Below are 15,967 nucleotides of genomic sequence, written 5' to 3'. Positions count from 1 at the left end.
TATGGAACTATACAATCATCATCATCATCGGCGGTCACTCGTGTCCGAGTAAGACTGTCCTCCGTTGTGGCTTCTGTGGGTCCTCAGGTGACATAGAGCCCAATCCTAGACCCAATTTGTCTTGTGCAATTTGGGAAGATAAAGGTAGTGTTGGTGGGGTGGGGTTGGGTGTGTCTGGTTAATAATCTGTCCTTTCTGTGCTTGCGCCTATCCTCAGCAGCTTTATTTAGGTCATTACTATAAAGTGCAGCACCTTTGTGGACAGCGCTCCTCCATGCCAACCTGCTCCCAGCCACGTCCTCCCATGTCTTAAGGTCCATGTGAAACCGCTTTAGATTTGCTTTGATGTTGTCCTTATACCTCATAATTTGGTTAAAAGAGCTGCCCATGCCAAGGCTAAAGCGGCTGTCCAATCGACAGTCAGGAAGCTGAAGAACATCTGGTGGATGAAGAAGGCTCAGGAGATCCAGCAGTTTGCTGACTCTGGGGACACCAGAAGATTCTTTGAAGCCACAAAAGTGGTATACGGCCCCAGCTACCGTTCTCTGACCCCCCTTCGGTCTAAGGATGGGCTCACGCTGCTGAAAGGAAAGGGAGAAATAACAAATAGATGGAAAGAGCATTACAAGGATCTTCTGAACAGGGACACCACTCCAGAGATGGAGGCCCTTGAAAAACTCCCCCAACAGCCCATAATTGAGAGCATGGGAGAACCACCCAGTCTGGAAGAGGTGCGGGATGCAGTTAGGAAGATGAAAAACAATAAGGCGGCTGGTTCTGACGGCATCCCAGCAGAAATCCTGAAGAAAGGCGGGCCTGATCTTCTCAGACACATCCATGCCCTGCTGCTCAAAATATGGGAACAAGAGAAAATCCCTGCACAACTTAGAGATGCCCTAGTTGTCTCCATCTTTAAGAAGGGAGACAAGGCAAACTGTGGGAACTACCGGGGCATTTCTCTCCTCTCTACCACAGGGAAGGCCCTAGCTCGGGTTTTGGCCAACAGGCTTACACCCCTTGCAGAAACCATCCTTCCCGAGTCCCAAAGTGGCTTTCGACCAAATAGAGGCACGATGGACATGATCTTCACTGCTCGTCAACTCCAAGAAAAGTGCAGGGAGCAAAATTTACCATTATACATGGCTTTTATAGACCTTACTAAAGCCTTTGACTCTGTGAACCGTCAAGCCCTTTGGCTGGTTCTTGCAAGGTTTGGATGCCCAGAGAGGTACATTCGGGTACTGAGACTGCTGCATGACAATATGTCAGCTACAGTCCTCAGTAGTAGTGGAGATGAAACAGAGCCCTTCAGGGTTGACACGGGAGTGAAACAGGGATGTGTCATTGCCCCAACCCTGTTCTCCATCTTCATTACTGCTATCCTCCATCTTACGGACAAACATCTTCCCCATGGAGTTCGGATTATGTACAGAACCGACGGCCGACTTTTTAACATCAACAGATTTAGGGCCAAAGGTCGAACGAACACCATATCCATTATGGAGCTAAAGTATGCAGACGATAACGCCCTTGTAGCCCTCTCAGAAGGGGACCTACAGTGTACACTGGTTGCCTTCACGAGGGCGTACAAACAGCTAGGACTAACAATTAATATAAAAAAAACCCAAATCCTCCATCAATCACCACCAAACAGTACTCCAGTCTCACCCCCAAACATCTCCATTGACAACGCTAGACTGGAAAATGTGGACCACTTCCCATACCTAGGCAGCATCCTATCATCAAAAGCCAACATAGATGATGAAATACAACACCGTCTCAGCTGTGCCAGTGGGGCTTTCTCAAGGCTAAGGAAGAGAGTATTTGAGAACCGTGACCTTCTGGCAAAGACCAAAATCATGGTATATAAAGCTGTCTTGCTGCCCACTCTTCTCTATGGATCGGAGACCTGGACCACATACAGGAGGCACGTAAAAACCCTGGAGACGTACCACCAAAGATGCCTCCGAAAAATCCTCAGAATTAGTTGGAAGGACCGACGCACAAACACCAGCGTCCTGAGTGAGGCTGACATTCCCACTATCACCGCTACTGTTGCTCAACGCCAGCTCAGATGGACTGGTCATGTTGTCCGAATGCCGGATCTCCGCCTCCCAAAACAGATTTTCTACTCTCAGCTCTCAGGGAAAGCGTGCCCAGGGTGGCCACACACTTTTCCGACAAAAAAACGCATTCAAAACATCATGGATGCACCCTCGAAGTAAAATCAGGCACCTCATTGACTATGTCATTGTCCGTGCCAAAGACCGCTGTGATGTGCTGAACACCAGGGCAATGACCAGTACAGACAATTGTTGGACCGACCACCGTCTTATTCGCTCCATCATGTCTATCCATTTAATGCGGAAGCAAAGGATGCAAAAAAGACAGAGCCGACCAAAGCTCAACATCGAGCAGCTGGGCGATATCACCTACCAACAACAACTGTACAATAGTCATTAGATGATACAACTATACAATAGTCATTAGATTATGGAACTATACAATAGTCATTAGATGATACTACTATACAATAATCATCTGATGATGCAACTATACAATAGTCATTAGATTGTAAAACTATACAATAGTCATTAGATGATAGAACTACACAATAGTCATTAGATTATGCAACTATAAAATAGCCATTAGATAATGCAACTATACAATAGTCATTAGAGTATACAACTATACAATAGTCATTAGATTATACAACTATACAATAGTCATTAGATGATACAACTATACAATAGTCATTAGATGATAGAACTATACAATAGTCATTAGATTATGCAACTATACAAAAGTCATTAGATGATGCAACTATACAATAGTCATTAGATGATGCAACTATACAATAGTCATTAGATGATAGAACTATACAATAGTCATTAGATTATGCAACTATACAAAAGTCATTAGATGATACAACTATACAATAGTCATTAGATGATAGAACTATAGAATAGTCATTAGATTATGCAACTATACAAAGGTCATTAGATGATGCAACTATACAATAGTCATTAGATGATAGAACTATACAATAGTCATTAGATTATGCAACTATACAAAAGTCATTAGATGATACAACTATACAATAGTCATTAGATGATAGAACTATACAATAGTCATTAGATTATGCAACTATACAAAAGTCATTAGATGATGCAACTATACAATAGTCATTAGATGATGCAACTATACAATAGTCATTAGATGATGCAACTATACAATAGTGAATAGATGATGCAACTATAAAATAGTCATTAGATTATGCAACTGTACAGTAGTTATTAGATGATACAACTTTACAATAGTCATTAGATGATGCAAGTATACAATAGTCATTAGATGATGCAACTATACAATAGTCATTAGATGATAGAACTATACAATAGTCATTAGATTGTACAACTATACAATAGTCATTAGATTATGCAACTATACAATTGTCGTTAGATTATACAACTATACAATAGTCATTAGGTGATACAACTATACAATAGTCATTAGATGATGCAACTATACAATAGTCATTAGATTACACAACTATACAATAGTAATTAGCTAATGCAATTATACAATAGTCATTTGATAATACAACTATACAATAGTGATAAGCTGATACAACTATACAATAGTCATTAGATGATACACTTATACAATAGTCATTAGATGATAGAACTATACAATAGTCATTAGATGATGCAACTATACAATAGTCATTAGATGATGCAACTATACAATAGTCATTAGATGATGCAACTATACAATAGTCATTAGATGATGCAACTATACAATAGTCATTAGATGATGCAACTATACAATAGTCATTAGATGATGCAACTATACAATAGTCATTAGCTTATAAAACTATACAATAGTCATTAGATTATGCGACTATACAATAGTCATTAGATTATGCAACAATACAGATCTACAGAAGACACATTAAAAAGTGACAACCAGGAAATGAAGACCAGAGAGCATTCATGTAAAAAAAAAAGCTTTCATTGATCGATTTGCTTTTTGATTGTTTACTGTCTATAATACCACAGGTGCGGCGAGTGTGCGTTGGTTTAAGAAGACTATGTGGTCTTCCCGCCATTGAATGTTTTATTCATACAAATGTTACAGAGGCACAATTCGGAATATTATTACAGACTTATGCAAATGAAAAAGTCTGATTATCATCGAAAAATGATTGCAATGATATAACACCAGCCAACTACTGGATGGGTACGACAAGGACTATGACCTTGGGGTGGCTTACTGCCACGAAAATTCCAGTGATGACAGACAGTCGCTACCCACGAGAAATCAATGGTCAACCGCTATTAGGATATCGCAAAATATTTTGTCAAATGTTATCTAAAGAGGTGGTGCGTATTGTAAATCTGGAGAAACTTGTTGCCACACAGACTTCAGAAGAACACCACAGGCTGTTCTTAAAGAGATGCTAATCTGCGTGAAAACTCCTAGTGAGTTGATACTACTACTACTACTACTACTACTACTACTACTACTACTACTACTACTAATACTACTACTACTAATAATAATAATTATAATTATAATTATAATCTAAATATTAATTTACTTATCTGTACGTCCAGTATTTCAAAAACCATCACCACTCAAGCATTAATTAATAAGAAGCGAATCATCTCCACGTATAGTCGCTCTTTATCAGTTAAAAATCATTAAAACGATTTCCTCTCAAAGAATTTTCAAAAAAATCCCAACATGGCTTTTACGTTTACGGTTTTAAATTGACTATTTTTATCTTATAATTAAAAATAAAATGTCCTGTTGGGGGGGGGGACTGTAAGTAAATCTAATTTTTTAAATTCTTTTTAGCTTTTAAAGGTTAAAAGAATTTGCTAAAAATTGTTTGAAATTCGTCGTTATTCGTTTTACTTAACTTTTATTTATATTATTTATAATGTGCTTAAAAAATTTAAACTACCGTGGAATTTCCAAGGGTTCTGCTGCTGCTACTACTACTACTACTACTACTACTACTACTACTACTACTACTAATAATAATAATAATAATAATACCTTGTTAAATTTAAACGTTAGGTTTTTTGAGGCCGTTCTCTGCTACGCACTTACACAAATAAAAAATCAAAAGAAAAGAGAATATTTACGCAACTCTTACCTGATTCCCCTTTGAGAGAAAAGGCAAATGTCGAGCCATCATCTTCTTCTGATCTGATGTGTCCGATAGTTTGGCCAACCGTAGCATTTTCCGAGATGTTAAATCGAAAATTCTGTGAGAATACAGGAGGTTTATTCAGGGGGACATGAATGCTGACAGAAACGCGGCTGGAGAGTTGGGGGTAGCCTGAGTCGACAGCCAGAATCTCTAAGTGATAATCTTCAAAATACGGCAAGGATGACAAATTTCTTCCGACAGTTAACTCACCTAAAAAGATAAACAAACACAACTGGTGCAGTTGGTAGATCATTGTGACACATGGCGCAGTGGATAACATCATTGGTTTAAGAGGCATTAGAAAAATTAACTCTACTTAATAAGTATGAGTTCAATCCTAGATAACAATAAAATTTAAAAAACATTAACTCTTATCTTTGAGTAACCCCCGGGCTTTAATAAGCGACAACTCCTTAAAGTTTATGGCCTTCTGCAGATGCACTTTTAATTATTGGTTGTTGCCAACGTTTGTAAAATTTGAAATTGAACCGATTATTTGATCATCTGGAAAATTAACCTAGTGAATAAAACTATTGGTTTAAATATATTTTTCAGTGAAAATGTATAGGAAAGGTAATATCAGATATACGTATTAAATCTCTCTCTCTCTCTCTTTATATATATATATATATATATATATGATATATATATATATATATATGATATATATATATATATATGATATATATATATATGTGATATGTAAATATATGATATATATATATATATATATATATATATATATATATATATGAACAACTTTTTATTAACAACTTTGTAAAGACAAAAAGAAGATGAAGAGTTCGTGAAAAATATTCACGGAACCAGAGAACGTTCCGGCGAAACAAATGATTTCTCAATTAAACATCAATTTCGCTGCATATTGCATATATAATTAAACTTATTTTCTGATAAAAAAGAAAATGGTTGAACTGAACTTTGGGATACGTTTTGGTCACAATATTGTCGCAAAACAATAAAATATACTTGTATAATAAACACAAACGTTCGGATGGGAAAATACGTCAACGCAACGAAAATAGTAAAAACTGTAAGAAAATGAAGGTTTAAAGACTGAACGTTAAAATAATCACAGTTTACTTCATCATAAAAATATGGTCCAAATTTCATTAAAATGCGACGTATAAACATAAGAGCCTCTCAATAGAGAGTCTATTTTAAGAGAAATATTGAATATATTCATTCATCGATGAAATAAAAAAATGAGATCTTTATTGATTCCAATTCTAAATTGTTTTCCACAAATTAGTTTTCTTGATTTCTTATATAATTCCACCCCAACGGCTCTTTATACCATATCTGATTCAATTCTAATCAAGAGTTTTGGTGACTATACGTGACTCTAATAAACGGCTATTGCGATAACGCAAATTAATTTGTGAATACTATTGAAAGAAGTGGAGAGTACTAGAATTCTGGGGCGACATGTTGTCACTCAGACTCTAGGGAAGACCACAGATTGTTCTACAAAAAAGAATTTTTTATGATAGTCTGTGCGAAAACTCCTAGTGAGATAATAATAATAATAATAATAATAATAATAATAATAATAATAATAATAATAATAATAATAATAGCAACAATCTTGCGGAGATTTATTGGCACCCAAATTCCAGTGAAGACCAATGATCGCCGCCAACGAGAAATCAATGGGAAGTGGCTGTTGCTATAACACAAATTCATCTGCAAAAGTTACCGAAAAAGGTGGGGAGTACTGGAAATCTGGGGAGACTTGTTGTCATTCAGATTCTAGAGAACACAACAAGTTGTTCTCAATGACAAATCTTTGATGATGGCTTGTGTGACTAATCCTAGTGAATAATAATAATAATGATAATAATAATAATAATAATAATAATAATAATGATAATAATAATAATAATAATAATAATAATAATAATTTCTATGAATAGTAGTATTTTAATTTTGATTTCTTATTGCTAAATTAAATGTAATTATAGTCAATATCTTGGAGGCTCAAAGTGTTTGTTCATACAATTAGTATTAGATTATATGATGGCTTGCTATAATCCGTGTACAACTCATCATAATCTTTGTCGCTGGAACCGACGTGCCATCTTTTTTTGAATAATTCACAGGAAATTGGTTTTTCACCGGGAACAGAAAAGAATATAAGAGAGAGAGAGAGAGAGAGAGAGAGAGAGAGAGAGAGAGAGAGAGAGAGAGAGAGAGAGAGAGAGAGAGAGAGAAGTTACAAGAGAGAACGAGAGAAAGAGAAGGCAATCTATAACTATTAGGTTAGTGCAAAATCAATATCGTTTTCTCACATATGTTACTTTTATGTATGATTTCTGAAACGATTACGACAGAGAAATACTGCCGATAAATTGACGAAATGCACCAGAAGTTCCAATGTATGTGCCCGAGATTGGTCAATATGAAGGGACCAATTCTCCTCCATGACAACGCTTTCCCGCATGTTGTTCAACTGACCCTGAAGAAGATGAACGTGCTGGGCTACGAGACTCTGCCTCATCCGCCATATTCACCGGACCTCTCGCCCACCGATTATCACTTTTTCAAGCATCTCGTCAACCTCTTGCCCGAAAAATGCCTCAAAAGCCAAGAAGATGTCGAATCAGTCTCCAAAGACTCTATCGCTTTCAGAACTCTGGATTTCGATGCTAATGGGTTAAATGAACTTGTTTCTCGTTGGTAAAAATATGCTGATCTAATGGTTCTTATTTCGATTAATAAAGTTTATTATGAAAGGAGTTATGATCTTTTGAAGTTGAACGAAAAACAAACAACATTATTTTTGCGCCAACCTAATACCAGGTTATCACATTATCCGTTTGTCCCACCCTAATTGGCTTTCTTAGAAAAGCAGCGATTCCTTTGTCTATTTTCTTCGAAATCGGCCAGGAAAGCAGCCACAATGGGCACCAAGAAAATTAGATTCTTAACTTCCATTTATTCAATGATGTCATCTTCTGCCCCACAGTTGTCAATCATTCCTATGTTTTCTGACTGTTATTCTTGCCATTCTTGATTGACTTTGTTTTCTAACAATAGTTCATTATTGTCAAGAGAATTCATGCTAAATTTGATTAATCCCTCAAATAGTCTAGTTGTCTATAAGTGTTTATTGCGTTAGTACAGAGTGTACCAAAAGTCTTGGGCACATTTCAAGTCCTCATATCTGCTGAGTGAGAAAGAGTCTCATGATTTTATTTTGCAACAGGATGGGACGCCACCAGTCTAGAACCTCAGGGTTAGATAATTTCTGAACACATCACTGTCAGCCTATCGAACCTCCAGATCTCACACCATGCGATTTTTTTTGTGGGGTTTGTGAAAGGACTAGTCTATGTGCCTCCCATTTCAAGAGTTGTGGATGAGCTGAAGGGCCGAATAAGAGAAGCTGTTTCAACCATTGACAATGCTGGGACGCGTTTGGCAAGAATTGTACTATCGGCTTGATGTGTGTCGTGTGACCAATGAGGTTCACATTTAACATCTTTGAACATTCCATGAAAAACTTGAGATTTAAAGCTTTCTGAATATAACAGATAATTCTCGAGATATTCAATATCAAATTGTGCCTAAAACTTTTGCAGCGATATCAGTAATAGTTGCATCAGTAATATAAACATAGTAATTCTTATATGACAGACTAATCACATTAAGGGTGCTCCATGCTAAATATTGTGGAATTGTGTATACATACACAATTCCACAATATTTACCTACAGGTTTGCAGCCTATATCTAACAAACATAAAAGCAAGCATGATTATAATCGTTATTAAATTTATCGGTGATTTTTATGAATTTGTCGTTTGGATAAGGTTAGGTACTTTTAGTAGACATACAACATTACGATACAAACCTGTCTCGTTATTAATGATAAATGTATCGTGTCCACCGCGCGTGATGTAGTAATGCAGGTGATTGTTCACCTCTGACACGTCAGCGTCCGAGGCGTTTATGTAATCTACGTGAAAGCCACCAAAGGCGTCCGGCTGCACCACGTATCGGTAATGGCGCTGGAAAAACACTGGTTGGTTATCGTTTATGTCGATAATGTCGACCATTAGTTCGGCCTCAGAAAAAAAGTCTCCATTCGTCGGATCTTTGGCTGTAATCTATGAAAACGTAAAAAAAACAACAACAAAAAAACATAATGAATAGAGAGGGGTATATAAGTCGTTATAAATTGACAAATATAACAATCCAAAGAAAGTAAAAACGTGCATCCGATTCTAATTAACTATTGGCGACATAAACGATTTTAAAGGAAGTATATATATATATATATATATATATATATATATATATATATATATATATATATATATATATATACTTTATTTACTCACATAAAATTAATATACGAAAGTATAAATTTATGCGTAAACTTTAAGTATTTACTTCAAAAGTGCTCAATACGTAGGTAGAGCTAGTTAGTAAGTTTTAAAATATATATGGCGATTATGATACACTGAATATTCCGCGTTTCATCCAATCTAGGACTCTTCATGGTTAAGGCGCGAATTTTGTGGTTGTCTGCCGTTTTTATATACGCACCTTCTATTAAGATTTTAGTTAGCCAATCAGCTTTCTAGTATCCACCGCACCCTTCCTATCAACCAATGAACATGCACTTAACGGACAAAGGCCTATTTGACCTCTGGTTGACTTATTCCTTTGTGTGTGCTCTTTTTAGCCTGGATATCTAGTTTCTTGACCTGTTTTAAATCTAGGTTAGGGTTTTTTATGCTAGTTTATATATATATATATATATATATATATATATATGCACATATATACATACATACATATATACATACATATATATATACATACATATATGTGTGTTAGTTTATGTATATTCATGTTTATTTAATTTATTTATTTGTTTATTTTCTATTGTTTTTGTTAGTTTAAAAACTATTTTATATCGCTATCCTAGAGTAAGTTTTATCTTGTGAACACAGTTGTTCGCTATTTCTCTTCTACATTTAATAGATGTTGGGGTTCTTTAAAGTACAGGATAGCAGATTTTTCATGAAGGCATAATCTACATGGGTAGTCTAGGTCTCTACACGTGGTAGCTTGTCTTATTATTTTCCATTCGACTACCGGCGAATGTCCGCTTTCCTTGAGTTCCCAGTATTTATTTGCTAGCGTTGTTTTCATACGGTGTTAAAACTAACAAAAACAATAGAAAATAAGCAAATAAATAAATAAAATAAACATGAATATACACAAACTAACACACATATATGTATGTATATATATATATATATATATATATATATATGTATATATATATATGTATCCATATATGTACATATATATATACAAACTAACATAAAAAAACCCTAACCTAGATTTAAAACAGGTCAAGAAACTAGATATTCAGACTAAATAGAAAACAATACGTCGTTGTTTTGTAGTGTTATCAAGAGTTGGTATGACGCTAGATAACATTCACAGTCATGAATTGTATTTGAAAGAATGCGTCAACATGAAATTCAAAGATGGCGTAACAAAATGAAAAAAATAAAACGTAACTAAATGAAAAAAAAGAAGGTAAAAAAAATGAAAAAAATAACAAAATGAAAAAAAGATAATTGCACCTTCTCTGTCAATTTTCGAATTTTGTAATCATGTCCAGATGCCTTTATTTTCTTTTAAAATTGATAAGCGCTTTTACTTCTGATGAGTTAAGGGTGAAATAAACTCATTGATTAATATAATAATTAAATGGATGATTTTACGGTACGAAACAGGTGCTGTAAAGAATTGTGCATGTCAACGTACATAAGGAAATAAACAGTAAGATGGTCAACATCTTGGAATTTGGAATATAGACTTTGTCATTTATCACACACACACACACACACACACACACACACACACACACACACACACATATATATTGCTATCTATTCTTCCTCTCTCTCTATTTATATAAATAACAACAATAAATCAGATGGATAAATTAGAATTCGAAATAAACGATCTTATCAGCTTCGATGGTATCCAATACACTAATGACGCACCCCCAGATAAGATAGACGACATCATTGAAGTGATTCCGATTTTTTTACTAAAAAAAAAGAAAAAATATTAGAAGATAACATTTTTTCATTACACACCTTTAAGTGATAAACAGATATGTTTTCACAATCGAAGATTTCATTATGTTTTATTTGAAATGAACCAGTGAAAGGCTCTAAGTGAAATTTTTCATGATATCTGCCGCTGAGTTGAAAGATAACCCGTCGATGCATTGGTTCCACATCCAAATCGAGTGTTTGCAGAGCGGGAACCTGTGAATGAAACCGAATAAGCAAAGGATGATCTCCGAATAGTTTGTAACAATATCATGCTTTATAGTTGTTATTTCTTTGGTTGTTAATTTGGATGGACAGCGAGATACAGATAGGCCGAGGTAGACATTATTAAAGAGAATAGATGTAGGGAATAAGAGATCATACAAACAAAACTAATGAAGAGATTAAATGAGCTGAAGTGAGAGGTACTCACCTTTCACTTCAGCTCATTTAATCTCTTCAGTGAGTGAGAAATGAACGATCGTTTAGTGAGACAATGGGGGTGGAGGGTGAATTAAGATGAAAGTCTGGATAGACTTAATATAGAAAATAGATAAATATATAGAGAGGGAGATAGAGGGGAAGCAGACACACAAGGCAAAAGACTGCATAAGAATTTTTTTTTATTTACACAGTGATCACCACTTATCAAGGCCCGGAAGCCACTCAGGGATAAGAGTTATTGCAAGTACATTACGTTAGTGTGGAGATTTGATGAAGTGTTTACTTAAGGGGGCGGTTCATTAGGAATTTTTTAACATTGGATTTGAAGACATCCAAGTTGTAGTCCGGTGGGAAGCAGGCAGACGGAACACAGTTCCACAGGCGTGCAGTTCTAAGAAAAAAGCTTTGCGTTTAGATTTAGGCACAGATATAGAGTGGGGGAAATTTTTCACAGTGGATTCAGTTAGACGGGTGTTTTTCATGAAAGATTGGCGAGGGGGGACCAGAGATTGGAGTTCAGACGAGCACCTGCCATGGAAATAACGATAAAACAAGGATAGGCTCGCAACGTCTCTTCTGTGTGAGAGAGGTTGCAGGGTAGAGAAAAGGGCATCCCCCACTAAGCCACGAAGTCTATTTTGTACTCTGTCAAAGCAGGATAGGCTGTTTTTAGCAGCTCCTGCCCAGATATGGCAACAGTATTCCATCCTTGGACGTACTTGGCTATATATATATATATATATATATATATATATATATATATATATATATATATATATATATATATATGTATATATATGTATATATATGTATATATATGTATATATATGTATATATATATGTATATATATATATATATATATATATATATATATGCACGTTGCTTGGCTGTGGAATTTATTATATATATATATATATATATATATATATATATATATATATAAAATAAATTCCACAGCCAAACAACGTCGCAGCTCACAAGAGCTATACAGACTGGCGCAGTTTGCTTTATCTGTGTTGGTCAATAGAATTTCTTGTGTGCTGGGCGTTTGCTCAGTTAGTAGAGTGCTTGCTCCGCATACAAGAGGATCAGGTTTCGAATCCTTAGTTCGGATGTGTCTAACTGATGAGCCCAAATGAAGGCGATACTTGAGTTTTGGACTTCGGTTCGTGGACTGTATAGCTCTTGTAGACTGCGACGTTGTATATAATCTCTCACATTCTGAAAATCATATATATATATACATATATATATATGATTTTAAGAATGTATATATATATATAATGTGAGAGAAATAGAGACAGAGAATGAATATATCGGCCAGAAACTTTCACAAGAAACACTCGTCTAGCTGTAAACACTATCAATAATTTCCCACACTCTTTATCTGTGCCTAAACCTAAACGTAGATTCCATGAACAAAGCTTCTTTCTTAGAACTGCACGCCTGTGGAATTGTCTTCCGTTTTCCTGCTTTCCGGCTGACTACAATATGGTTGTGTTCAAGTCTAAAGTAAATAAGTTCTTGATGAGCCGTTCCATATAAGTTATCAAATTTACCAAATTTTCATTACTAATGATTACTATATTGTCCAATTTCTACTGTGCACTCTTTAACCCTTATCCTTGAGTGGCCTCTGGGCCTTGATAATGTGGTGATGCCTATGTAAAAAAAAAAAAGGTCGTTAAAGATGGAGTGATTGTTTACTTCTTACCAGTTGAATATCTCTTGAAGCTGTTCCCTCTGTAATCGTCGCTTTATAACGGGTGGCAGTCAATAGGGGAGGATGGTCATTAACGTCCATTACGTCAATTATGACGTTTGTCGAAACGTTGACCATTGGTATTCCTTGATTTACCACAATAACATAATTCTCATATGAACTGATGTTTTCAGCATCTAAAGCACTTGCAACACTAATTTCTCCACTGCTTTCATTTATATTAAAGACACCTTAGAATAAGAAATATGTGATTATTAATTAGTGAAATATTAAAAAATATTCATAATATTAAAAGATAATACATACATACATGCATACATCGGTATATTAAGGTATATAATGTAATATAATATACGGTGAATAATAAAATGAAAAGCCGTGGAGTGAGAGAGTGCACAAAAGACAAAAGGAAAATAATTAAGCACAGGACGAAATAAAAAAAAACACAAAACAAACAGACTATTTGGCTGGCTTTGTTCGGGTCAACGAACGTCTTCAGAAAAGTGAAGAGTTAACATTTTTTGAAAAAAAACCCCAAAAAACAAACAAACAAAAAACGTAAAAAACATTGGAAATAAAATGCGAAAAGAAAATGTATTTAGTATGTACTTAACTATTTACAAAAACTTAGTTGGAGTAGAAAAGAAAGAAAAAGAAGAAAAAAAGTGTAAATGAATAAATAGCAATAGTTAATAAATAGTAATTAGTCTGGGTCGTGGGTGATAATACAATGGCGAGTTACATTGCATTCTTTGATGGCAGTTTTTTGTTTTTGCCAGGTATTTAGTTTAGGTCTTAAGCTTAAGATTTGTGTTAACTGATGATAAGAGAAAGACGAGAGCGTTTCCGATGCGCTTGTGACGTGTGTGAGAGAATTCAGTCTTGAAGAAGATGCACAACAAATAAGGTAAGAAATTTAAGGTAAAAAGTTAAGGAAATTTTTGTGTTTATGCTCTTAAATACGAGATTGGATATTTTTATTCGTCTCGGACACGAGCCACATTTTATTTTATAAATGCGTGGAGGCGGGGTTTGTTGCTGAGTAAATTTTATATTGGTTTATAAGTTGATATCACTATTTTAAAATCGGGTCCGAATTGTTGGTGCAAGTAGGTAAACACGGAGTTGGTGGGGAGAACTATACAAGACTAATGGCATTATCAATAAATTTAATATTAATTTTTCTGAAAATGTTCTTTGATCCGAAAAAAAGTCAGATTTTTGTATTTGTCTTTTAATATTTCCCTGTCTAAACTAGACGTTGAATCTCTACAGTTCCAGGTGAGAATTGTCTGAAGATACCGGTTTCAATGCTACCAAAGCCGGCCAGAGGCTTACTTTGCCAAATCGTAGTGGGACAACAACAACTATGGATGGCAGTGATTGCTGAGGATGCAATTACGAGATTCAGAGTTTCCGATCCCGTCGTGAAACGTCGTGAAACAAAAACTAAGAAATATAAGCATAATAAATAAATTAATAAATCATACTCATCTCAATAATGAATTCCAATTAAAATAATATATAGAATCTAATACTGTTTAACATATGCTACCAAGTATAGGTCCCCCTTGTTCGTATTTGGAATCAATGGTACCGATGTTGTTTTGACCTTAGGTAACACAATTATAGATAAATATTACGTTCTTAATTTTTAATTTTTCTTAATAATTAAGTAAACTGCTGGGGGTTTTACACATACACACGCACAAAAACATACAAACACATACAAATATATATATATATATATATATATATATATATATATATAAAACTAGCAGACTGAGTTTAAAAGAATCTTAAAAAATGGACTCTGATTTATGAACGTATGAAAGGTTATGAAAAGGCGTGTGGGTGTAAAAAGATAGCTTCAAACTGTTTGGGTATAAAAACCAAACGATCCCCTCAAACGAACATGAGGGGGTAGTAGTGGGAATCTTTATTGATTCAAACGTATGAACACAAATTAGGGTTTCCCATTATAAGTGACCCCCCATGAGGCCTAACTTCTGTTGTTATGAATGAGCGATGTGATGACCCATAGAAACTCCCCCTTCCTATGGTGGGATTATCATGATAAGTTTGGTAGCTCTACATCAAATGGTATGAGCATGCATAGGGTTCCCATTTATAAGTGACACCCCTGAAGTCCCACCCTGTTGGTAAGGAAGAGTGTTGTAACCCGTTAAAATCTCCCCTCACTCTACGGTGAATTATCCTGCCATATTTAGTAACTTTACGAGTGTAAATTAAACTGCTTGAGCGTGCACAGTTTTTCCAGTGACCCCACAATTCCCTAACTCCCGTTGGCAAGAATGAGCGATGTAACCTGTTAACACCTTTCCATCCCCATAGTGGGTTATCCTGCAAGATTCGTAGCTCTACATGAAACGGTGTGAGCGCGCATAGGGTTTTCTCACTGAAGTTCCGCTCCATTTGGTGGAGGTTACTTTACCATACCCGTTTTTG

General features: G+C 35.3%; 2 protein-coding genes across 2 annotated transcripts in view; both read right to left on the bottom strand.

The window, feature by feature from the left end:
* LOC145277040 (protocadherin Fat 4-like) overlaps nt 1-15,967 on the bottom strand; it is a 1,076,063-nt gene that overhangs the window by 257,641 nt on the left and 802,455 nt on the right. The gene's annotated exons all lie outside the window — the stretch shown is intronic.
* LOC145277064 (protocadherin Fat 4-like) overlaps nt 1-15,967 on the bottom strand; it is a 221,787-nt gene that overhangs the window by 23,499 nt on the left and 182,321 nt on the right. The window contains exons 15-18 of the mRNA XM_080128727.1: nt 14,837-14,947; nt 13,490-13,728; nt 9,098-9,353; nt 5,168-5,434 (exon numbers count right to left, since the gene is read on the bottom strand). Coding sequence (XP_079984853.1) covers nt 5,168-5,434; nt 9,098-9,353; nt 13,490-13,728; nt 14,837-14,947 — 873 coding nt within the window. The remainder of the gene's footprint in view (nt 1-5,167; nt 5,435-9,097; nt 9,354-13,489; nt 13,729-14,836; nt 14,948-15,967) is intronic.

Source organism: Euprymna scolopes, chromosome 5 (genome assembly GCF_053919585.1).
Source record: "Euprymna scolopes isolate OS-2025 chromosome 5, ASM5391958v1, whole genome shotgun sequence".
NCBI lineage: Eukaryota > Metazoa > Mollusca > Cephalopoda > Sepiida > Sepiolidae > Euprymna > Euprymna scolopes.
Note: the sequence above shows the minus strand (reverse complement) of the source record. Positions and strands in the feature narration are given on the sequence as shown.